The following is a 25,789-nucleotide window of genomic DNA, read 5'->3' on the forward strand; positions in this document are numbered from 1 at the left end:
TACCTCCTTTCCTACGTGCCGGCCCCTGTAGTCCTGCATCATGTTGGGTTGGCGCAGGCACATTGAAGGGAGCCACTACGCATGCACGGATCCTGCCGCGCCCAGTCCACGCCGGGATCAGCAGCTGGAGCGGCGTGAACCGCTCCAGTGCCGTGCTGGCCCCTTAGTCGTCGGGTCGGCCTGTTCACGCCGTCGTAAAACATGACGGCGTTTACGACACCTTGGACACTCTGCCGCGGGATTAGAGAATCTCACCCATGGTTCTTAAAACCCTCAACCACTAGGGTTTTCCTGATGTAAAATCTGGGTCTGTTGTATCCTAACTGGTAAAAATTGATCGCTAGAACGTGTCAATAGTTTCAATATCATTGTGTTATGCGACTCCCAGGACAGTAGTAGATGGGCCTTGGGTCTTTTTCCGTCCAACATTTCTTATGCTAAATGTAGAAAACATTCCTACTCCATATCTAGGAGTTAGATGTCTGCCTGCAGGACCGGAGAAGATAATCTAGGCCAGTGATTCTCAAACCAGAGTTCACGGAGCTCCGGAGGGGTTTTGTACAGACTCTCAGGTTGGGTCCGCAAGTAAGTGGAGGACAGAATTGGCCTGGAGCAAGTCAGGAGGCAGGCGAGGATTGCGGTTGCCATATAAGCTGTGGTGAATCGATTGTCTCACCTAGGAAAGGAGTGAGTGGAGACTGGCAGGGAGACTGACAAGTCGACCCGCAGTCACCAAGCTGAATGTCAGATGAGTTCAGCCTTGATCGAGAGGGAAGTTTTAAGTATTCAAATCGGTTCACTTAGCTGAGCGATATCTGTAAGTAACTAGGAACTTCCAAAAGCATCATTAAAACACTCTTTGCATGCAATACTTCAATATCATATGGTATAATTTAGACGGGAGGTGTGATTACTTCAGTAAGTCCTCATTTAACGTTGTTTCACTTTAACATAGTTAATAGTGTCAGTACAAGTTGAGCATCCCGTAACTGAAATTCTGAAAACCAAGAAATTCCAAAATCCACACTTTTTGAGCGCTGATGTCATGAATGGGAAATCCCACAAGACTCTGGGAAGGTTCCCAGGCAATATGCAGGTTCCAACATGCCACACATGCGCCTTATCACATTATATTGCAAAATATTCTGAAATTCAATACACACTCGACCCCAAGCAATTTATAGTGTCAATTTATAGTGTATTTATAGTGTCAACATTTAACATTGCCAGTTTCATTTTAAAGTCATTAGCAGACTACCTTTTCTGTGGTTTGCCTGGGCACAAACCCTTCTTTTCCACCGAGATTCTGCTCTTGCCCTCAGTCCTGACTCCCTCCCCCGACATTGCTCTTCAGCCTGCCTCCCACCCTCTATTCTTACCAGGGCCTGTTTTCAATGTGACAATGCTTCGATTCTGAACTGAAGTTCATGGGCTCCATCTAGTGGTAGAAGTTAGTTGGTGCAGAAAATGCCAGTATTCCAGCAGCTTCTTGCTCTGACCAACTTCTGGCATCAGATAAGTGAGTGTATTATTTTTAAAATTATGTCAAAGATTTATTTTATTTTGCAAATTATTCCAGCTAGGAACACAGTACACTGCATGTGTGGTACAGTATTTCAACGTGTACATTGTTTTTTCTGGGCAACTGGAGTCTGAAGGAACCCAACTCTGGCTTTAACATTGATTCATATGGGAGCCCTGGATTCCCATTAGGCTTAAAGTTGTGACTTTTCAGGAATGTCTTTTTCTTTGGCGAGCACTCACGAACAAGTATGATTGTCCACCTAGAAAACTCTGGTTGTGGGTTCTGTGGGTCCTTGTGTGACTGTTGGGCCTAATCCTAGAGCCGCATCTCCAACTGCAACCTGGGAGGTTATTTCTGGGAGGTAGGATCGGCTCTTGGGCTCTAGATTGCTGGTATTGCTTTCGTAGGCTCTCATGCATCCTCATCAGGTGTCCTCAAAGAATTGCACTAACTATAAAACCTTTGGGACAGTTGGAGGTGATGAAAGGTTCTATAAATGTAAGTCTTTCTCATTTTTGTGTAGTCTTATATAACACTCCTCAGTACAATTGTTGCAGGGGCCCATGCTCTGTATTCTCCTCAGTACCATTCATAGATGTCCATTTTCAGACAGAAGGCCAACTACTTGCAGCGTATATTTAGATGAAAATCTGCTGTCTACATCCATTTCGCCAATAAGCCGTACCTCTAGTCTATTGAATTTTAAGCCTTTTGGAAAGGATAAAATTAAGAGCAATTTTTTAGAACTTATTTCATAGCCACACTCAATGAACATTGTACTGAATGAAGTATGCTGCCTGAAGATATAACTCAAGGATTGCTGCCACCTTGTGGTAAAAAAATTCTGGTTCCTCTCCTCAAAGCTAATAATCGGGAGCATAGATTTAAGGCAAAGGGCGTGTGAATAAAAGCTTTTTCACACAGAGGGTAGTTGGAATCTGGAACTCGCTGCCTGAAAGTGTGGTAGAAGCGGGAACGCTCACAACATCTAAGACAGTGTTTTTCAAACTTTTATTTCCCAGGACCCACTCTTGCCAACTGGCGGACTTTCGGGGCCCATACCAGCCGACCTTCGCAACACTCGCCGGCCAATCGTCAAGACACAAGTTCATTTGCCTCCCTTTAATACGAAAGGGGAGCCTGCCTGGTCCTCATGGTCTCATTCCAATCAGATTCACAGGAGAGGGCAAGGCGCACATCAGGTGCAGAGTTCAGCCCGTTCCTTTGTGCCGTCTTCATCTTTGTGAGAATGCAAAATCCAACCTCGCACATGTAGGCCGTCATGAAGGGCAATTGCAATAAAATGCTTGTTTTACTCAAGACTGGCTACTCCTGGCAGCCTCATGGACTTCTGGCATGTTTTTAATGCGCTATCATGGGTCAGGCACAGCAGCTTAGTTTTTTTCATTTGGAGGCAGTTCTAAGTTAATAACGGACTCTGGCGTCTCAACCTCAAAAGGAATTTTTCACCCACTACTTCTTTTTCAAAATCTGAAACATCCTCTCATTCGCCAGTACTTCCCTGCATATAATACATATGGGCTTTGTATCCTGATTTACATTGGTACAACTGACAAAACCAAACCTCAATAAATCATCTGTATACTGCTTTGTTGCTAATTTAAAGTTTCTTCTTTGTAGGCTGTTTACCAGAGACCCTGGAGCTTCGTACAGAGCTAATATTAGCACTGCTCTGTCCTGCCGTGGACTCGTCTGAGCAGCTCTCTCTAGCAGATTCAGATGTGAGATCCTGACCAGTAGGTACACTGCCTATGTGTGTCTCTGGCCATCACTTTCTTGTAAGAAAACAATCAATCTTCACAAACCCCTTGCTTTGCTTGCTAGCATCTGGAAAATGAAAGAATCTCTCCTCTGTGATTTCACACCAAAAGCACATGCACACAGGGCGCTTGACATCAAGTGTATGTGCAAGGCGCGTGACCTGCTCACTGCTGCTGCTTACAGCAGGAAGATCGCACACAGCCGTTCTAATTTTATAAGTCGGAAGCAGCTGTCATTCTCAATTTAAATGCCGGCAGGAGGCGTTGGGTGCTTCTCCTACGATCGGGAACACCGCGACTTATTGCTCTGCGACCGCCCCGACACCCGTCCGCAACCCTACCACACTTAAAAAACTCCGATCTGAGAAGTATTTAGATGAACACTTGAAGTGCCATGACATGCAAGGCTACCGGCCAAGTGCTGAAAAATGGGATGAGATAGGCTTGATGGCTGGCGTGGACGCGATCGACCGAAGAGTCCCTTTCTGTGCTGTAAAAATCATGTCTTTGTGACTGAAAGGGATCAGGAAAAACCCTTCCTATTTTCATTTGTTGAAACATGGACCACTGGGAGCAGTAAACGCAGTACGCACCATTAAAGAACAAATAAACATTTGGAGCATTTAGAACATAGAACATACAGTGCAGAAGGAGGCCATTCGGTCCATCGAGTCTGCACCAACTCACTTAAGCCCTCACTTCCACCCTATCCCCGTAACTCTCTAACCTCTCCTAACCTTTTTTGGTCACTAAGGGCAATTTATCATGGCCAATCCACCTAACCTACACATCTTTGGACTGTGGGAGGAAACCGGAGCACCCGGAGGAAACCCACGCAGACACGGGGAGAACGTGCAGACTCTGCACAGACAGTGACCCAAGCCAGGAATCGAACCTGGGACCCTGGCGCTGTGAAGCCACAGTGCTAATCACTTGTGCTACCGTGCTGCCCATTTGGAGCAATGGAAGCCACAGCAGGGCCATTGGGAGAGTGAGGCTGTGCAATAATTTTCAGCTTGCTCCAACAATGAACCAACATAGTTACGATGGACCGAATGACCACGTTCTGTGCTGTAAATAACAAAACATCAACAATTAGTTTTCAAATTCTTAACATTTTGGTTAAGTCGTCCCTGAGGCATTCCCTCTTTCCCAAGAAATACTGATGCAAGGGAATATCAAGCTGGACAATGCCTCACACTAACTGCCTTAATTCATTTTCCTTCAGCACCCCAGATGTACCTGGTTGGCGTCATATAGAAAGCCTTTCTTCAGTTGAAGTAGGGCAAGCCGAGCCAGGACTGAGGAACGTTGAGGGTTCTTGCCAAGAGAAACCAGCAACGTCTTGTGAGCCTCTTCCATCCAACCGAGCTGGTAGAGGGCATCTGCAGACAGAATTCGGGAAACCTCATCTGATGGCTCCAGCTCCAGTAGCAATAAAGCTAAGTAATGAACACCCAATGCATCTCTAGGAGTAAGCAAACAAGTTTGCATTTAATAATCAATACTTTTGTTTTCCCTGTAAAACTAATCAAATGTCTAATCAGCACATATTTTTTTATAGAACCATTGACTAGATCATAAAATGTACAGTGCAGAAGGCTATTCAGCCCATCGAATCTGCACCGGCCCTTGGAAAGGGCACCATACTTAAACCTACGCCTCCACTCTATCCCCGTAACCCAGTACCCCCACCTGACCTTTGGGACACTAAGAAGCAATTTAGAACAGCCAATCCACCGAATCTGCACATCTTTGGACTGTGGGAGGAAACCAGAGCACCCGGAGGAAACCCATGCAGACACGGGAAGAAAGTGCAAACTCCAGTCACCCGAGGCTGGAATTGGACCCGGGACCCTGGAGCTGTGAGACAGCAGTGCTACCGTAACCATGGCCTCCTTTTGCACTGTTGGAATGCTGTTTGGCCCACCAAGTCTGCACTGATACTCATAAAGAGCACGCTACCTAGGTCCACTTACCCACCCTATCCCTTAACCTAACCCATACGTCCCTGGACACTAAGGGGCAATTTAGCTTGGCCAATCCTAACCTGCACATCTTTGGACTGGTCTATTGGCCTGGGGTCAAGTCCACAAATATTTGACTTTTAACTTCCAGCATGCCAAACAGTCTGTGCTATTTTCCAATGTGCACCATCAGACAAGGCACCATGCCAGGTGAACATTTGCATCACACTAATACCCAAGAGGAAATACTGCATGTGCATATAACCCCAAGAGGCACAGAACAATATTGGGAAGTGATATTACCATTATTCCAGCAACCAATGGCAAATGGTTTACTATTCAACCTGGATGCACGGGGATAACTCCACAGGATCTTTTAAGCACTGGGTGAGGTCTTGGTTTATGGTCTCTTCTGAGACCACACTTCTGATGGCACGGCACTCCCTCAGTGCTGCACTGGAATGGCAGCTTAAAGTTGTGTCCTTAAATCCTGAAATAGGACTTGAAAACCCCTCAGACCCAAGTATTCTACTCCTACCAAACGTCAGGTCTCATGTTACTCATTTCCTACATCCCAGCACAGTTTCCGAGAAGCAATCAGACTTAATTGATGCAGGGGGCTGGATTCTCCCCCATCCTCAGCGGAGCTCCCAATGCGGCGGAGAATCCAGCATCGGCCAAAAAAACAGGATCGCGCTTCCAATGCTCCGGTTCTCCACTGGCGGCGGGAACTAGGTTTGTGCACCACGCCAGCACTTAAGTGTCTGCGGACCAAGAGCTGTCAATCATGAGATGTTTATAAACATCGTGGTTAGTTTCAGGGCTGGCTACTTGAAATACACTCAAGTGTGAAGGGAAATGAGATTGAACAATCCAGGCAGCCAGCCTTGTAAAATCAATTTCACAATGATATGAATCCTGAAGGGGTTTACACCCAGCTGATATGGAATTCTTTCTAGGAATTTACAGGTGCTGCTTCCTCTGCCTGAGCCAGCAGGTGTATTGCACAGGTGAGTTTTAAAGCAGGATATTTTCACTGTTTCTGTCGGGGCTGCAGGAATCTCTCTCATGGGTGGATGCAGGTCACCCTCATACAGGGGGAGGGGCATCCTGTGGTGGGGCAGCTGCCAACCCAAAATGGTGTCCCGATAGCAGGATTCATGAGGAAATCCCTGGCAATCCCTGCTATGTATAAGTTTGCATGGCATGGGAGAGTGAATCGCCTCTGATTTGCGCTCCCAGCACGAGCACAAATCAGTGGCAATTCATCTCAGGCGGGATAGTTCAGCAAAAGGAGAATTCTGGCCAGATTTAAAATACAATGTATTGATATATTTGATTAAGAGGTTGGATGTAATACCCTTCTTTGAAAGAATTGCCACTGTTCCCATGTTCTGCACTTCTCTTCTTCCTTAACACAGCACTGGCTGAGGGACTGGGGTGTTTTTTCTGAAGCATTTTCTGCCCTTCTTCCTGCAGGACCTTGTACAGGAGGCCTCGCTGGTTCCAGGGGACGTAGGACTTGACAAACAAGGCCACTTCGTCCAGCCGCAGTCTGCTGGCAGTGATGTAGTCCAGGGCGGTCAGGTAAGGGCTGCCGGACAGCATTCGCACCAGGCCTCGGCCGCACATGGCCTTGACACAGCTCCCGGGATGAGGCAGGTCATGTTCCAGGATGGACTGGAAATCTTCCAGGGCCCGCGTAAGGTCGCCGGCGTGCAGGTGGGAGAAGCCGCGGAGGACCAGGATGGTGCTGTGGTAGGTGGTGGGATCGGCAGCGAGCAGGCGCTGGCACAACCGGAGGGCGCCCTGGGCGTCCCCGCACAGTAGCTTGCAGTCGGCCAGTCGGATCTCTAGGTCCCGCTTGGCCTCAGGTTCGATGTGTGCCACCAGCTGGAGGGCCTCAAGGACGGGCCGAAGGAGCTCGGCTCCCCCGTCAGATCGTAGGTCGGCACGGCTGCGCACCGTCTCCTTATACCCGGATAACTGGGCCTCGATGAGCTGCTTGGCCCGCTCTACCAGGCGGTGCGACGCGAATAGCTGGTCGAAATGTTTCCGGGCGAGCCTGGGGCTGCTCTCGAAGGCAGAGGTCAGGTCGTGGATCACCTCCGTGTCGCGGTTGCCCATGGCGAAGATAGCGGCGGCCCGACCCACCAGCAGCGAGGCCTTCTCTTCAGGCTTCGAGTGGGCGAGGCCTGGGGGCGGCGCAAGCGCCGCGCTGCCGCTTCCCGCGCTTTCCCCCAACTGCCACTTGTCCAACGGCCATGCAGCGCACGCTCGGGACGCGTTGACATCACGAGGCGCCACGAGCGCCAGGAAACGGCGGCATTCGGCAGGCAGCCAGGCCGCGCCGCCATTTTGTCGCTTCCCTTCATGCAGCGAAATGTAGTCGTCGAAGGCACGCACGATGCAGGGCAAGTCTCTCCTCTGCCGGGTGGTGACGAACGCCACGGTCTCGTCCTGCCGCTTCACGAAGGCCTGCAGGTAGTCCACCACACCGTTGGCAGAGTGTCTGTCGGACAGGACCCAGGCCAGGGCCCTGGTCAGCAGCAGTCCCAGCGCGTGCCCTGGGTGCGCATTGAGTAAAGCGTTGCAGCGGCTCACCGCCTCCTGGTGCCGGCCGCTCCTCAGCAGTGCGTCCATCTTCAGCACCGAGGCTGCCAGGTTGCTGGGGCTCAGCGTGGAGAGGAAGACGGCGGCCACCCCCACGCTGACGGGCGCCTTGCCTGCGGCCTTGCCGCCCGCTTGCCTCGGGACCCAGCTTTGGTCAGCGCACCAGCCCTCCAGCACCGCCAGCACGTCGCCCAGGCCGAGCTCCCCCAAGGATTGGACATGCCGGACGGTTGCCTCGGCGCTTTGGCTGAAAGCGGTGGTGTAACAGGTGGTGGCTTGGGTCGGAGAACCGCTCGCAAGGTACTGGTCCCCCTTGGTGCAGAGCTGGGCGGGCAGCTCGTGTTCAGACATCACCACGACTGAGCTGCCGGCACGTCAGAGATTTACATGTGTGCAAATTCATCCGAGCCTGCAAAAGAAAAAACATGCAAAAATTGCAGATTAGATCGGTAGAAGTAATTGTCACGCGACAATTTTAACCCAACCCGTACCTCCGGTAACTGGCTTTTACACCCCCCCCCCCCCCCCCAATTTATCCTCCCCTGAAGCCTTGGGCGATATGAAACTGGCTTCCCACCCGATCACATCGGTTTCCCAGCCCGCTCGTCAAGTGCTCATGTTTTCAGATTCAGCAACTGTATTTGCAAGACCCATAGCACATCCCACCAACTCCGACGGATATCAGAGATCCCTCAGGTGACAACGGGAACAGCTCTGAAGAAGAGCCACTGCGGACTCTGAACATTTAACTCCGTCTCTCTTCACAGAAGCTGCTAAACCTGCTGAATTTTCCCAGCATTTTTAAAAATGAGTTAGGAAGCATGTGGGTTATATAGTATTAGTTTTGAATTCTGAGGGCTTAATATTTCAAAATACAGGTGAGACGTCATGTAAAATACTTAAATTTGGAGATTATAAGTCACGGTGTAGAGCACTCACTGATGGTAACAGAAACAAGAAAGACTCAACGGGTGAGAAGGAAACAAGCTCCTTAATGTGGAAGCCTGAAAAGGTCGAACATGCATTAACCATTCAGATGGCCAATTGAACAAACACTATTGGGCTAAATACTGACCAGCAAAGAAATTTTCCGATTTCAAACTGGAGTCACTACCACTGCTTCCATGAGACTGGAGTCAGGAGGTCAAATTCGAACAGGGTGTCTAATATTGAACAGATCTGACATGGAAACAGAGAACTTCCTTCTCTGTACAGCTCAATTTCTCACACCTCTGGTCTTCAGAACAAAGGAGCTGCTCGACTCTGGACAGTAGTAACTTTATCACTAAACTACAAACGTTAAGCATTCCTAATATCAGCCTCTTGACAACAGTCAGGGAATGAAAGATAATAATGGGCACAATCTACCGGCCGCATCCCACCGGAATCGGGATGTGACCGGTGGATCCCAAGAGAGGCCTCTTTCAAGATTTGCCCAGCACACCATCCTCACGAGATTTAACCGGATCTCACGAGATGCCGCGATCTGGATCCTGCCCACAACGGGCCGGATCCGCATTTGACAGATCTGTGAATAATACTGAACAGCTAGTCTCACTTTAATATGCACTTTCCTGATTTAAACAAGGCAATGGGATTGAATCCCTTCGCCTCGGAGAATCCAGACGAGCGGCGGTTAGTACTGGTCTCCACAAGCGGGGACCAGGCTTACCAGCACCCGGGGCCACTAGATGGCTGGCCAGGGTGGTACCCTGGCACCCCTGATGCCACCTGGGCACCCTGGTACTGCCAAGGTGCCCAGGTGGTGCTGGAAAGGGCACTATTAGGGTCCCAGGCTGGCAATATCCTTATTAGGCGAGGTGGGGGGGCTCAGTGACCCTCTTATAGGTGGCGTGGGGAGATCTGGTGTGGCGGCCCAAACTCTTCCTGCACAGAAGAGCAAAGCTCAATATTAATGATGGACAATGGAATGGCCTTCAAACAGACGATAACATCACCAAACACCACTGCGGCTTTCCAAATTACACATTTACAAGCAAGATTGTGGTAATCTCTCTACATTGCACAATAGAATCACTGACAACTATGCATCTTCAGCCATGAAATGTCTTATTCACAAGAATGTCTTGGTTTAATTATATTTGAATGAGGAAATTGTGTAGTTACCTCTCTTGGTGACACTGAAGCAACACAGCCAACCCTATTTAAAATAGGCAACCGCTGTTTCTCCTGTCTAAATGTGCAAGTCCATTTTTATTCCAAATCAGCCCTACTCTCTTTTAACCACCCTTTAATTATGATTAGCTGCCAGTCTCTATTCATACTCTCTCCTTGCTCCTCTTAGTTTAAACTCTCCCCAGCAGCATGAATAAACCTCGTTGTGAGGACATTAGATGGCATTAAGAGTACGTGAGGTGGCCGGTCTCTCTGAGGAACAATGAACTGGTTTACGTTTAAATGGCATGGCGGTTAGTATTGCTGCCTCACAGCACCAGGGACCCGGGTTCGATTCCGGCCTGGAGTGACTGTGGAGTTTACACATTCTCCCCATGTCTGCGTGGGTTTCCTCCGGATGTTTCCTCACACAATCCAAAGATGTGCAGGTTAGGTGAATTAGCATGCTCAATTTCTTCTTAGTCTTCAAAGATGATCAGGTAAGGGGAATGCTCTTTAGCAAGGTCAGTGCTGAAAGGCCTCCTTTTGCACTTCATGGATTCTATGCCTGATATGAGACTCCAGAAACAAGATCTCCAAATGATGGGCTGACCGGAGGAATCATAATTTACCAAAGGATGCAATCTCACAATTTATGGGATTTGAACTCACCAATGGGTCAATAGCTGAGTAATTAGCCTGGCCTCTTTTTTTGTAAAGGATGGGCAGGATAATAGCAGAAACTAGAAGGGTTTCACAGATTCAGAAATTTCCAGTCAGGAAATGGCTATGTTGGTGCTAGTTTCATATTGTGGTCATTTATTCAAATCTCCTGTATGGGCACTGGTGGTAATGCACACCATATCCCAATTACATTTTGCATAGAAGTATCCTAAATTTGTACTCACTAAATAAATCCAAAACATAATGTAATAAGATCTTTGAGAAGGTAATGGTCAGCTGTTACTAGTGGAAGCTGCCTTACCTCAGAATTCAAGCCCCATTTCTGAGACTGGTGCATAATATCCAGACTGACACTTAATGAGACAGTGCTTTGTTGAAGGTGCTGTCCATTTGATGTGACATTTAAATGTAGTCTCTACCTGCCCTCGTAAAAGATAAGGTGGCAATATATAGATGAAGAGCATTGGTGTTCTCCCTGGTGTTTTGGCCAATATTTATTCCTCAATCAACACTGATTATCAGATCATTATACAAACATGAATTAGGAGCATGAGTAGGCTTTTCGGTTGAGCCTGCTCCACCCTTTGGTAAAATCATGACTGATCTGACTATGGTCTCCAATCTACTTTGCTGACCATCCCTGTACCCTTTGACTCTTGTCAATCAAGAATCTGCCTAATTCAGCCTGAAAAATGTTTAATGACCCTGTCTCACTGCTCTCTGAGGAATAGAATTCTACAAAAGAACATTTGTCTCGAAAAAAAATTCATCTTCCTCTTAAATTACTTTTAAACTGTGTCCATTAGTTTAGTCACTCTCACGAGGGGTCAGCATCCACCCTGTCAATTGCCCTCACAATTTTGTATGTTTCTATAAGATTACTTCTCATTCTTCTGAACTCGAAAGCATGTAAGTATAACCTTTCCTCATGAGATAAGCCTTTCATCAGAGGAATCAGTCGAGTGAACTTTCTCTGAACTTCTACTGCTATCATATTCTTTCTCGAGTAAGGAGACTACAACAGTACTGTCATGTGAGAGTACCTTTAAGTAATGGGTGTTTATTACTGCAGTGATGTCAGAGAGGGGGTGAAGCTGGGCTGTCTGTCAGCTTTTTACTTTTGTTTTTGGCTGTTTGCTGCAGCGTGTGTTTTAGTTTCGTTTTCAGTATTGGAGCTGAAGTCAGACCAAGCAGGTGTACTGCTGTTTTCTCTACCATCAAAAGACTAACTCTTGATCATTTGGTGAATTCAGAATTATAAATATTTTCAGAAGTGAATGTAACCCTAATGTGCTTCTGTTAAAAGGTGTTTCTTAAGTCTTCTGGATTGTAAAAGGACAGCTTACGGATTACTTAGTGTTATATTCTTTGGGGGGTGTATTTGAATTAATGGTTGCTAAGTTATTTACTGTATGTTTTAAAAAGGTTAACTTGAGTTCATAGAATAAACATTGTTTTGTTTAAAAAAAAATACTTTTCCATTTCCGCTCTACCACAGCTGTAGAGTGGGCCATGTGCTCCCCATACCACAATCTATTAAAAGTTGTGGGTCAGATGAACTCCATGATACACTTTGGGGTTCTCTAAACCCTGGCCCGGAACAAATTGGGGGCTCGAGGGGGATAAAAGTCTATCTATTGGATTGGCTTAGTGAACCTAAAGACAGTGAGGGGTGAGCATATTTGGTTTCTTTTCAGGTGTGGTATTCTAGTTTAAGTGGGGAGTGTGTTGTGGACAATGGCACTTTCAGAGTCTCTGAAGTTTTGGGGGGAGGACACAGTCACATGCAGTACCTTACGGACAGAGACTAAAAGCAGACTGTTAGATTTGGCAAAAACAATGCAGTTAACATTACCTGACAAAATGCAAAAAAAATTAGGTAATTAGCGGTGGCTAAGCATTTAAAGTTGCCTGAGATACAGTTTGACTCATTGGAAATGGCAAAAAATTCAGTTGCAAATTAAACAAATGGAACATGAGAAAGAATTAAAGCAGCTTGAATACGAACGAGATATATAGAGGGTTAAAACTGCGAGATTAGCAGCAGAAATGGCAGATGATTATGAATTAGTTCATAAATCAAAGCTTGGTTTCCGACATCAGTTTCAGCCTGTGAGGGATAGAAACTGGGGACATGAGAAATACTCAAAGAGTTAAAGGTAAAGGTGACCTGATGATAGATAATAAGGAGAGTGTACCTCAGCCTAAAATAAAAATCCCGGAGGGTGGAAGAGAAATGAAAAATTTCAAATGTTTTCACGACAATAAACAAGGCCATTTAAAGTCAGTGTTGGTGGTTGAAGAAAAGCACTGGGAACGCTTATGTGGTAAAACAGGATAAGATAGTGGGGTTTGTTAAAGTGGTAAAGGAGAGCCCAAGTGAAACGAAGGAGGTGCAAAAGATTGTACAGCCTGATCAAGATGTGATTGATAAGAAGGTGCCAGATCTCTTTAAAGAATGTGCTTGTGTGGGTATAGTTTACTCGTGTATCAGGAGGAGCAGGTAAAGAAGTCACAATTTTAAGAGATACGGGAGCTAGTCAATCTTTAATGGTAAGAGATGAGGAGTTATGTAGTCTGGGAAGAATGTTGATAGAAAAGGTGGTAATATGTGGAATTCAGGGTGAGAGGAGCAGTGTTCAATTATATAAGGTAAGGTTGGAAAGTCCAGTGAAGAGTGATGAAGTGTTAATAGGAGTAATAGAGAAACTATCTGGTCCAGGAATACAGTTTATCGTGGGTAATGATATAGCTGGATCGCAGGTGGGAGTGATACCTACGGTGGTTGATAAGCCAGTGGAAAATCAGACAACTGAAGTGTTGAAGGACGAATATACTGGGATTTTTCCGGATTGTGTAGTAACAAGGTCGCAAAGTCACAGGTTAAGACGAGGCGAAATCAGAGAGTGAAGATGAAGTTGAAGTGCAATTATCAGAAAGGATTTTTGATCAGATGTTTGAAAAAGAACAAGAACAGGTGGAGGATGAGGTGGATATTTTTAGTTCAGTAAAATTGGTGGAGTTACAACAGACAGATATAGAAATAAAATGGACGTATCAGAAAGCATACACGGAAGAGGAATCGGAGTGTATACCAGAGTGTTATTACCGTAAAAGTAATGTCTTGATGAGAAAATGGAGACCTTTACATATGCAGGCGGATGAAAAGTGGGCAGGTTCATCAAGTAATATTGCCGGTAAGGTATAGAAAGGAGGTTTTGCGAGTTGCACATGAGGTACCAGTGGGAGGTCATTTGGGAATACGGAAAACTCAAGCTAAAATCCAGAAACATTTTTATTGGCCTGGACTACATTAAGATGTAGTTACATTTTGTCAATAATGTCACACATGTCGAGTGATAGGGAAACCTCGAGCAGTGATAAAACCAGCACCCTTAATACCCATTCCAGCATTTGAGGAACCTTTTCCAAGGGTCCTAATTGATTGCGTAGGACCACTTCCTAAAACGAAAAGTGGGAATCAATATCTTTTGACTATAATGGGTGTGTCTACTAGGTTTCCAGAGGCCATTCCAGTACGTAATATTACAGCTAAAAAGATTGTGGAGTAATTACTTAAACTCTTTACTAGATATGGACTACCCACAGAAATACAATCGGATCAAGGATCGAATTTCACCTCAAGGTTATTCAGAGAAGATATGCGTAGCTTCGGAATAAATCAATTTAAATCAACTGCATACCATTCAGAATCGCAGAAGCTTCAGAAAGGTGGAATCAGACATTAAAGACCATGTTGAGGGCGTATTGTCAAGATTATCTAGAGGATTGGTATAAAGGAATTCCATTCGTACGGTTTGCAATTAGGGATGCACCTAATGAGTCAACCAAATTTAGTCCTTTTGAACTAATTTTTGGTCATGAGGTAAGAGGACCACTTAAATTGATTAAGGAAAAATTGGTGAGAATTCGGAAATTACATTATTGGATTAGGTGTCAAATTTTAGGGAACAATTAAATAGAGCAGGTGAATTGGCTAGACAACATTTAAAAGTTGCACAAAATGTGTTGAAACAGGTCGCAGACAAGAAATCCAAAGTTTGTAGTTTTGCCAGAGGAGATAATGTTTTAGTGTTGTTACCAGTTGTAGGTGAACCTTTAAAAGCTAGGTTTTGTGGATCTTATCAGATTGAAAGGAAATTAAGAGAGATGAATTATGTGGTTAAAAACACCAGACAGAAGGAAGACTCACCGAGTGTGTCATGTGAATATGCTTAAAAGGTACTTTGAAAGGGAAGGAGAGAAAAAGGAGGAGGTTTTAATGATTCTAATTCAAAGTGACGAACCAAATCCGGAAGACTGTGAATTTGACATGCCTCAAATTAAATTGGAAAATGAGGATGTTCTTAAAAATTGTGATAAATTGTTGAGTTACCTTCCAGAGGAAAAATGAACTGACCTGAAAGAGCTATTGATATCACATGGGCAAGTTTGTAGAGATAAATTGGGAGGTATTTAAATGGCTATACATGATGTAGATGTGTGAAATTCTGTTCCAATCAAACAACATCCATACAGACTTAACTCTTTAAAATTGGCACAGGTTAACAAAGAGATTGAGAGTATGCTTTAAAATGGCATAATTGAAGTGGGTTGCAGCCAATGGAGCTCAACCATAGTGATGGTACCTAAACCAGATGGTACCCAATGGTTGTGTGTGGACTATAGAAAGGTTAATGAAGTTACAAGAATGGACTCTTATCCTATCCCACGTTTGGAGGATTGCATTGAGAAAGTGGGACAATCAGCTTTTATTTCCAAACTGGATTTACTTAAAGGTTACTGGCAGGTACCTTTATCCAAAAGGGCGAAGGAGATTTCAGCTTTTGTGACTTCAGATGGTATATACCAATTCAAAGTTATGCCATTTGGAATGAAAAACGCACCAGCCACATTTCAACGGTTAACTAACAAAGTTGTTTCAGGATTACCCAATTGTGCGGTATACATCGACGATGGAGTTATTCGATCGACTTCAGGAGGCGGGTTTGGTGATAAACCTAGCCAAAAGTGAATTTGGAAAAGCCCAAGTCACTTTCCTTGGCCATACAATCGGACAGGGCCAAATGGTCCCACGGTTTGTCAAAACAAATGTTATTGGAGAGTTTCCGATACCCTCGACACGACGGGAAATAATGCAATTTCTTGGTAGGAGTGGATTTTACCGGAAATTTGTACCCAATTTTAGCATTGTGGTCGCTCCACTGACGGACTTGCTCAAGAAGTGTAACAAATTCCAGTGGACAGCGTAGTGTCAACAGGCATTTGATGGCCTGAAGGCTGTGTTAACCACTGCTCCTGTGTTAGCTATCCCAAATTATTAGAAACCATTCAATGTGGAGGTTGATGCGAGTGATGTGGGTGTTGGTGCGGTGCTTCTACAAGATGACGACGAAGGACTAGAGCGGCCTATTGGTTATTTTTCAAAGAAATTGAATTCTCACCAGAAAAAGTATCCACGATTGAGAAGGAGACTTTAAGTTTGGTGCTGGCTTTGCAACATTTTCACATTTATGTGACCAGCAATCCGTCTGACACCGTTATATATACTGATCATATCCGTTGATGTTTTTGGAGCGATTCCGGAATAACAATGCAAGGCTTATTCGCTGGAGTTTATTGTTGCAGAAATTTCATTTAAAAATAGTGCATGTGGCGGGACGAGGAAACGTGATAGCCGATACTTTGTCACGAATGTGATGAACGGATGCAGTTTCAGTTGCAGGAAGAAGAACGAAAAAAAATGGACTATATTATTATACCTGTTTACGTGTGTTTTTTTTTTAAACGATAAAGTATATTTACTGTGTGCATTTCTTAAAGGATGGTGAAAAGGTGAAAAATGAAACCATCTTGAAGTTGATGGTTTGTTTTTTTTCTTTGGGGGGGAGGTGTCATGTGAGAGTACCTTTAAGAAATGGGTGTTTATAAATGGGTGTGTATATAAAGATCTGTAGTGAGAGTACCTTTAAGAAATGGGTGTTTATTACTGCAGTGATGTCAGAAAGGGGGTGGAGCTGGGCTGTCTGTCAGCTTTTTACTTTTGTTTTAGGCTGTTTGCTGCAGCGTGTTTTATTTTCGTTTTCAGTGTTGGAGCTGAAGTCAGACCAAGCAGGTGTACTGCTGTTCTCTCTGCCATCAAAAGACTAACTCTTGATCATTTGGTGAATTCAGAATTATAAATGTTTTCAGAAGTGAATGTAACCCTAATGTGCTTCTATTAAAAGGTGTTTCTTAAGTCTTCTGGATTGGAAAAGGACAGCTTACAGATTACTTAGTGTTGTATTCGAATTAATGGTTGCTAAGTTATTCACTGTATGTTTTAAAAAGGTTAACTTGATTGAGTTCATAGAATAAATATTGTTTTGTTTTTTAAAAAATACTTTTCCATTTCTGCTGTACCACACCTGTAGAGTGGGCCGTGTGCTCCCCATACCACAATCCATTAGAAGTTGTGGGTCAGGTGAACTCCATGATACACTTTGAGGTTCTCTGAACCCTGGCCCACAACAAGTACATAGTACTATGTGGTCTCACCTACACCTTATGTAATTGCAACAGTCTCAATACAAGAGGTACTCTTGTACATTTAGGACTGAGATAAAGAATTTCTTCACTCAGAGGCAGGTGAATTGAATATATTCAAGACAGAGACTGGTAGATTTCTAGATATTAAAGAAATCGGGATTATGGAGATCATCTGGAAAAAATGACACTGAAGTACAAGATCATCTGTGATCTAACTGAATGGTAGAGAACCCCGAAGTTTAATGCCTACTTCTATTCCTATTTTCCTACTTTTATATTTCATTCCCCTTGCAATAAATTCCATTCCAATTGCCTTAACCACCTGTACCCGCAAACTAACTTTTTGTGATTCATGCACCAGGATATCCAGAACACAGTGTACCACAAGTTTGCAATCTTTCTCCATTAAAAAATATCCTGCCTTTCTATTCTTCCCAAAATGGATCAGTTCACATTTCCCCACATTATCCTCCATCTGCCAATTTTTGTCCATTCACTTAACCATCTAAATCTCTTTGTATGTAGACTCTTATGTCGTCCTCACCATTTGCTTTCCTACCTATCTTTGTGCCATCAGCAAATTTAGCAACCATGTTTCATCCAAGTCTTATATAGATTATAACTAGTTGAGGCCTAGCACGGATCCTTGTGGCAATCCACTAGTTACAGCTCCCAACCTGAAAATGACCCATTTATTTCAACTCTGCTTCCTGTTCTCATTGTCGTTTGTGGGAGACCTTGCTCTGGGCAAGTTTTACATTCATGACAACAATGTCTACACTTCAAAAATACTTAATTGACTGTGAAATGCTTTGGATTTTTAGATCATGAAAGGCATTATATGAATAAAAGTTATTTTATTGACTGTTTTTCTAGTGTAAATAACACTCACATTGTGTGTGATATTCCCCTAATTTAAAAATCACCTTCAGAATTTACTGCAATAAAATGTCACAACATTTTACAGGAGTGTTATTAAATTCAATCCTATGTCACATAAGGAGATGGCACAGATAACCAGAAGTTTGATCTAAAAGGTGGAGAGTGAGTCAAGAGAAATTTACAGAGAGAATTTCAGTGCTAGTCCAAAAATATGCAGATTAGGTAGATCGGCCATGGTCAATGTGGGGGTTACAGGAATAGGGAGTGGAGTGGGTCATGGTAGCTCTTTCGGAGGGTTGGTACAGACCTGATGGGTTGAATGGCCTCTGTCTGCACTGTAGGGACTCTATGAAGTGGCAAAGGGAATTAAGGATGCACAAGAGGCCAGAATTTGACATATCCATTGTTTTTGGACACTTGCAGAATTACAGAGATAAAAGAAGACCATGGAGAAATTTGAACATAACTGATGAGAAATTTAATTTTGAGGATCACTGAATGCAGAGCTAATATGGACCAGAAAGTGCTGGTAATGTACAGAACAGGACTTGGGACAAGTTAGGATATGGGCAGAAGAGTTTTGAACTCAAATTTGCAGAAGGGGGATAACGGAAGGTCAGTCAGAAGAGTTGGAATAGTCGAGTTAAATTCAAAACAAAAGCAATACATTCGATGAGCAGAATTATGCCTGCAGCCTAAAGTTACTCCTAAATTACTGGTAGTTCAGTACTCAAAAGACTAAGAAAGACTTGGATACCTGCTGCAGGAGATGCAACAAAAGGTTGCACTGATGCAACCCGAGACTGACCTCAAGCTCATTTGGCATATGTCATCTGAAGTCTTGATACATTTAGCATAAAAGGAGCCCTAGTAAAATTGAAGACAATGAGAATCAGGGGGAAAGTTCTGCATTGCTTGGAATCTCGTAGCTCAAAGAAATGTTGTTGTAATTGTTAGAGGCCAATGATCTCAGACCCAGAACATCACTGTAGGGTAGTGTCCTCAGTTCCACCATTGGCAGCTGTTTCATCTATGACCTACCTTCCATCATATAGTCAGATTTGGGGATGTTCGCTGATGATTGCACAATATTCAGCACTGTTCGCGACTCCTTAGATATTGTAGCAGTCTGTAACCATATACATCTTGACCTGGGCAACATTTGGGTCTTGGCTGAATGGTGGCAAGTAATATTCATGCCACACCAGTGCCAGGCAATGACCATCTCTCCTTGACATCCATCGCTGAATTCTCCACCACCAACATCCTGGAGGTTAGCACTCACCAGAAACTGAACTAGACCAGCCATATAAATACTTTGACCACAAGATTAAGTCAGAGGCTGGGAATACTGCAGAAAGTAACTCATCTGGTTCCTCAAAGCCAGTCCACAAAACAAATACTTTCCACCTGCCTGGTTGAGCTCAGCTTAACATTCAAGAAGTTCAATATTATCAAGGACAAAGTTGCCTGCTTGATCAGCATCCCAAACACCACCAATGCACAGTGGCAGCTGCATATATAATTTACAAGATGAACTGCAACAACTCCTCAAGGTTTGTTTGAAAGCACCGTACAAATCTGCAAGCTCGATTACCTAGAAAGACGAGGGCAGCAGGCACAAGGAAACCTCACTACCAAGCCACATCCCACCCTGACTTGGAATGAGTCCTTTACTGTTTCTGGGTTAAAAACTTGGAACTTACCACATGAACTGCAGTGAAAGGTGACGGCTCACCACCATCTCCTTAAGGGTAATTAGGGATGAACAACAAATGCTGGCCTTGCCATTGGCCATCATTTCCCATGAAAGAACAATAAAAATAATTTCTCCAGTGCAAGAGTATTACATATTCTCAAGGCAGTGACCGTCTGATCCAATAATATATTTAACAGCACATCATTGTCATTGACCCTCAGTGCCATTGGAGGGAAACAATATAATTTGGACAAACACAAAAAATATTCAGGAGTTAAAAAGGAGCTAGATCCCTCAATTAGGTAAAGGCATTGACATAGTAATATTTGCTTTAAGAAAACAATTTGTATAGAGCCCAATTTCATTATAAATTATTCAGCGATAAATAGCCAAAAAAGCGGTGATTTACATAATTATTAGCATCTCACTGTTTGTCATAGTGTGTGAACCGCTACTAGTTAAATTTTGCTCATTATTGGTGCTGAAACTCATACTATTCTTCCAACTATTCTCTACCTCCAAATAAAATCAAAGTTTGCCTGATGTTTTGTAAAGGCAGTGTTGGGCCAATATACTTTTGCTATATTTTAAGACCCACTCAAAGAAAACTTAGTTAAGATGTAGTTTATTACTGTTTTAAATGCCATGTGTATTAACTCCTTGATAGCCAGTTAGATTTTTTTTAAAACTCTTCCTTCCTTTCCTACATCTATTCAGATATCCAGAATCTTGCTCAACTGAGCGATAATCATGCAAGAAATCTCTTCAACTGCGGGAGGTCCTGTGGCACATTTGTTACAGGTGCCTGGTCAGCTCTCAACAAAGGTTAAGATACTGAACCAGACACGTAACGTTTTTAAGTTTCAAGACTGTGCAGAAAAAATTGATTTGTTCTGGGAGTGATAATATAAGAAATTGCACTTTGTTTTTTTTAACAAATAAAACTTTACTTAAAACAAAATAAAACAATATTTAAACTTTCAAACGTCACAGTTCTAACAATAACAAATTGTATGCAGTTTCCTAACTTCAACACATGAGGTCCCATTAAACACATGGCATTAAAATACAGCTTTTGTTCCACTTACACATCCAGGCAAAAGCAGCACTCATTTAGGATCTTTCTTCTGTTAGGATATCTCTTTCAGAAATCTTTTTCAAAGATTTCTCTCTGGCAGTTTTTTCATGGCCTATTCCATGGCGGTTTACACTTTAAGCTAACCGGCTTCATGACCTAACTGGCTGCAGCCTTCTGCTTCTAGGCTTCCTGATCAGTCTCCTTGGATGCCCATCTGCTTCTGTCTTTGTTCCCAAAGGGATTTCTTGCTCTCTAAGTTCCACCCAGCCCTTCAAACAAAACTTCTCCCCCGAGGTGGTCAAACTTGAATCTATTCTCGTTATTTTGCTGATAGCCCATTCCCGTTTACATAGAAAGGCCAGAGCTATGCCATTCATATGCACCTACCTTCCATTTGTAGACCATTAGGCCATCAGATTCTGATACTAGGATAATGGTTGGTCATGTAGGAATGTCCCAAAAGACAATGGGTCTTTGGTGAATCACATTATGCATTCCCTAATGAGTTTAAGTCTGAATGGGTGCATGGGACTCAGCCAGATATGGGCATATCCCTTTGAGTTCAGGCTAACAACATTTTCCTTCAATCTGTTTAAACCTTTTAATTGTCTGCTTCAGTTTTAGATCCCATTTCTGAAGCCAGATTCATCTCCTTATCATGATATAGTGGGTAGCGTCCCAGTACCAGAAGCTCCAAATTTGCATAGAACTTGATGAACACAATAGGGCGAAGCAGATTGATTCCTTGCCTACAAATTCTTCCAACTCATACCAGTGGTAGGCAATAAGAGCAGGAGAGATTTTTGGTCAGTCACATAATGGAGCTTTATCATGATCAATAGCTCCAGACTATAACATGCATGTAAAAGTGCATATTGCCACAGTGACTCAAGACTCCATGAATGATCTGTAATACATCACCATTCAACTGTGGACAGTGTCACAGCTTGACACAATCCCAATCACAATTGATGTCTGCACATGCTTCTCCAGCAAGGTTCAGTGGTTAAGAATCAGGACCGTGGACAGTGACCAGCTAACTGAATGCATATAGTCCTCTGGTTCCACAAATGAGATCAACTAAAAAGACAGAGCAAACCCAATCTGACTGACCTGATACTACACCAAATTCCTGTTCAAGTTGCGTCATTCAGCATCATTCCACTTTACCGCTACTGAGGCAAGTATGCATACTTAGCATCAGTCCTCTCTAGCGTTGTTTAGAACCAGAGCAGAGGTAGCATTTCATTACCCAATTGTCACTAATTTGGAGAAGCCTTGCCATCAACTTTCAGTCGCACTCCACTTCCCTCAACAAAACTCCCACTTGCTTTCTCCCTCTCACCACCCCTCTCCTGAGCCCTCGCTTACAGTGAGGGAGAGGGAAGCTAAGACAGTGGGAGAGGTGGTGAGGGAGGCAATTAGAGTTAGTATATTTCTTCGATGTTTTTAAGTTTGTTTATTTCAAAAATGTTATTTCATTTATAAAAACAGTAATTGAGAAAGTACAGTATTTCAGTTTGCAGGTGTTACAACACCCTGGGCTAATGCATGGCCAATTCCAGCCTCACTTGACCCGGAGTCACAACACAACTGAAATTAACTATTACTTTTTTTTTTTAATATCCAAAGTCTTTGGTCTTTCACTGCTCAATAACTACAGTCACCAGGTTTGTAAAATTTGGACAATTAACTTATTAATAATAATAATTTTAATAATAACTATAATTAAATAGGCAGCAAATACAACTGGTTTGTTTTTATCTAATTTTTAACACTCTCTACACACACATCAGACAGACAAACAGAGGGGAAAGAGGTGTGTAAAAAAATACTAAAAGTCAAAGGATAAGAGACTGTGTTTCAGATGGATGTCTTCCAGTTAGATCTTTCTTCAGTCTAAGCCTCTACTTGGATATCTTTGCTTTCAGTCTGTAATTGTTTTCACTGTAGATTCATCTGGGTCTCAAAACTTCTCTGCAGACTCAAAACCAGCAGGCAGAAAACATTTGGGAAAGAGAGAGAGAGAGAGAGAGCGCAACATGCAACCTCTCCTCAGCTTCTAGGAGCTTTCTCTGCTAGTCATCTGAAAACCCCCACCTAGCACAACCCTGTCACTGCCTGGTGCCAGGAAGAATACAGTCCTTGGCCATCCATTTGCCACCAGCCAGCCAATCAAACCAAATCCCAATGATCTCTCAGGTGCCATAAAGTTGGAGTTCTTCTGTTCGAAAACTAAAACTTCATTGCACAGTGTACTATTTTGCAACTTTTGAGTTTCTCATTTCCTCTGCTCAACTTAAAGGTATGTCTCCATAAAAGATCCATGGATCGTTAATGACAAAGTAAAAGAAATAGGAAACAAGGGAATCGACAGGAAGGGCCCTTACACTGAACATAATGTCCTACAGAACCTAACTACGGTTTTCACATTAGATTTTCCCATTGCAATTTTTTGCTTTAAATTGTTTCACTTTTCAAGAATGCAGTTACAACATCAAGCAAGGAATTACTGTATACCATGTCTAACCATTCACAAACCTTTCCATTGGTCTATTTATTTAATAAGCTAATTTCAAGAATTGATTACCACAAAATGCAAGGTATTTTTTCAAACAAATGTAATGTTATGGACCAGCGTTTAGAGAACCCCAAAGTGTATCATGGAGTTCACCTGACCCACAACTTTTAATAGATTGTGGTATGGGGAGCACACGGTCCACTCTACAGGTGTGGTACAGCAGAAATCTACAGTACTTTTAAATTAAAACAATGTTTATTTATGAAACAAGTTAACACTTTCTAAACCCACTGTAAACATCTTAACAACTATCAACACCAATAAATCCCCAAAGAATACAGCACTCGATGGATAACACTTAATAAATTCCGAAACAACATCTGGAAGACTCTTTTTAACACAAAGATCAGGTTTAAATTCTCTAATGAGAGCAGTCATCCCTTTGAAATCACCCAAATGAACACTCTTTAGCTTGTAGAGAGATCCATGCACATCTTCTGGCTTTCACTGCAGCTCTTCTCTCTGAAAACAAAACTAAAAACTCAGTCTGCAGCAGCCTGCTCAAAAACGAAAGTAAAGCAGACAGACAGCCCAGCTCCACCCACTCTCTGACATCACTGCAGCTCTCTAATAAACACTCATTTCTTAAAGGTACACCCAGTACAGCTAATCAATAAACCCCCATTTCTTAAAAGGTACTCTCACATGACAAAATGCAAAGTACTGCAGATGCAGGAACTACTCAGCATATGTGGAATGCGAAAGTTTGTCAATAAATATCTAGTCGCCTTTGGCATCATTAAGGTAAAAGTGGACTAGTTAACGACTGGAACTTTTATCATGTGTCAAAGTAGTGCTGATTTTTTCTAAGGGTTCTGACAGATCAGGCTGTTCAACAAGGTATACGGGTGGGGTGAGGTAGTGCCCTGTACAGATAAGTGGAGATTTCAATGTGCCCCACAGGATTCAGAGTTTGTCCTTTTCACCAATAAGATTATTGTGCCTGCGCAGTTGCATGATCATCAAAAGAAAGATGTTTAAAATGCCGTTTTCTCTTTCAGTTTCACCAACCTAGGCTTGTCACAATTTTCCAGGAGACTCCACTCCACTTTACTGCCAACTCCACTACAGTCCGTCTTTCCTTCCTCATCAGGCTAACCATGTGATGGAAGTCAGACCAATTATAAATAACATGCCAGTCTTCATCAGTATTAAAGATCATTCCAATTTATTCCAAACTTTCAGCAACCCCATCAAATGTGTGGCATTCATGCTAAATATTTAACGATTTTAAAATGAGATCACATTTGGCTGAAAGTATCAAGTTTGTAAACTAAACATGTTGGGACCTGGACCGGTTGAGAGGCCTGTGAATAATGTTTATGCCCTTAACTGTAATGTTCAATAATGAGGGTAAGTAATCTCCCTTCAGATTGTCATTTTTCATTCCCTTTTAATATAAATATTAGCACTTGAATAACACATTTTACACTTTGACGCAGAATCGGTTTTAAAAAATGTATCCCATTCTCAGCGTTTCTAAGTCAATGCGCGCCCTCATCCATCTCCTTGCTTGCTCCAAAAACAAATTCAATCATGGTCCTAAGTTGAGGTAAATACCAGATCCAAGCTGACAAGAACAAATCTCGCATCGGATCTCAGGCTTGATCTTAGCCAAAAGACCCAGAATATAAGAACTAGGAGCAGGAATTGGCATTTCAGCCCCTCAAGCCAGCTCCGCGATTCAATATAATCATGGTTGATCTCCTCTCGGCCTCAAACTCCACTTTCCTGCAAGTTTTCCATAACCTTTCAATCTCAGTCTGTTTTGTCAATACCTTTTATCATCTTATATATCTCAAATAGATCTCCTCTCATTTGAGTGTAGGCCAAAGCTGCTCAATCTCTCTTCATTATACAAACCCCCGATCTCTGGAATCAATCGAGTGAACTTCCCCTGAACTGCCTCTAATGCAACTACATCTCCTCAAATAAGGGAATCAAAACTACAGAGTACTCGAGGTGGGGGTCTCACCAATGCCTTGTACAGTTGAAGCAACACATCCCTACTTTTATATTCTATTCCTTTAGCTATACCAGCTAAAATTCCATTTGTCTTCCATTGGCCTCACAGCTCCAGGGTCCCAGGTTCGATTCCTGGCTTGGGTCACTGTCTGTGTGGTGTCTGCACTTTCTCCACGTGTCTGCGTGGGTTTCCTCCCGGGTGCTCCGGTTTCCCCCCACAAGTCCCGAAAGACGTGCTTGTTAGGTGAATTGGACATTCTGAATTCTCCCTCCCGAGTACCCAAAACAGCCGCTGGAATGTCGCGACTAGGGGATTTTCACAGTAACTTCATTACAGTGTTAATGTAAGC

At 43.4% G+C, this 25,789-nt stretch overlaps 1 protein-coding gene across 1 annotated transcript in view; it reads right to left on the bottom strand.

Annotated features, from left to right (window-relative positions):
- ttc34 (tetratricopeptide repeat domain 34) overlaps positions 1-25,789 on the bottom strand; it is a 103,222-nt gene that overhangs the window by 70,382 nt on the left and 7,051 nt on the right. The window contains exons 2-3 of the mRNA XM_072478012.1: positions 6,634-8,295; positions 4,549-4,774 (exon numbers count right to left, since the gene is read on the bottom strand). Of these exons, the coding sequence (XP_072334113.1) occupies positions 4,549-4,774; positions 6,634-8,237 (1,830 nt within the window). The 5' untranslated portion in view covers positions 8,238-8,295. The remainder of the gene's footprint in view (positions 1-4,548; positions 4,775-6,633; positions 8,296-25,789) is intronic.

This window comes from Scyliorhinus torazame, chromosome 16 (genome assembly GCF_047496885.1).
Source record: "Scyliorhinus torazame isolate Kashiwa2021f chromosome 16, sScyTor2.1, whole genome shotgun sequence".
NCBI classification, from domain to species: domain Eukaryota; kingdom Metazoa; phylum Chordata; class Chondrichthyes; order Carcharhiniformes; family Scyliorhinidae; genus Scyliorhinus; species Scyliorhinus torazame.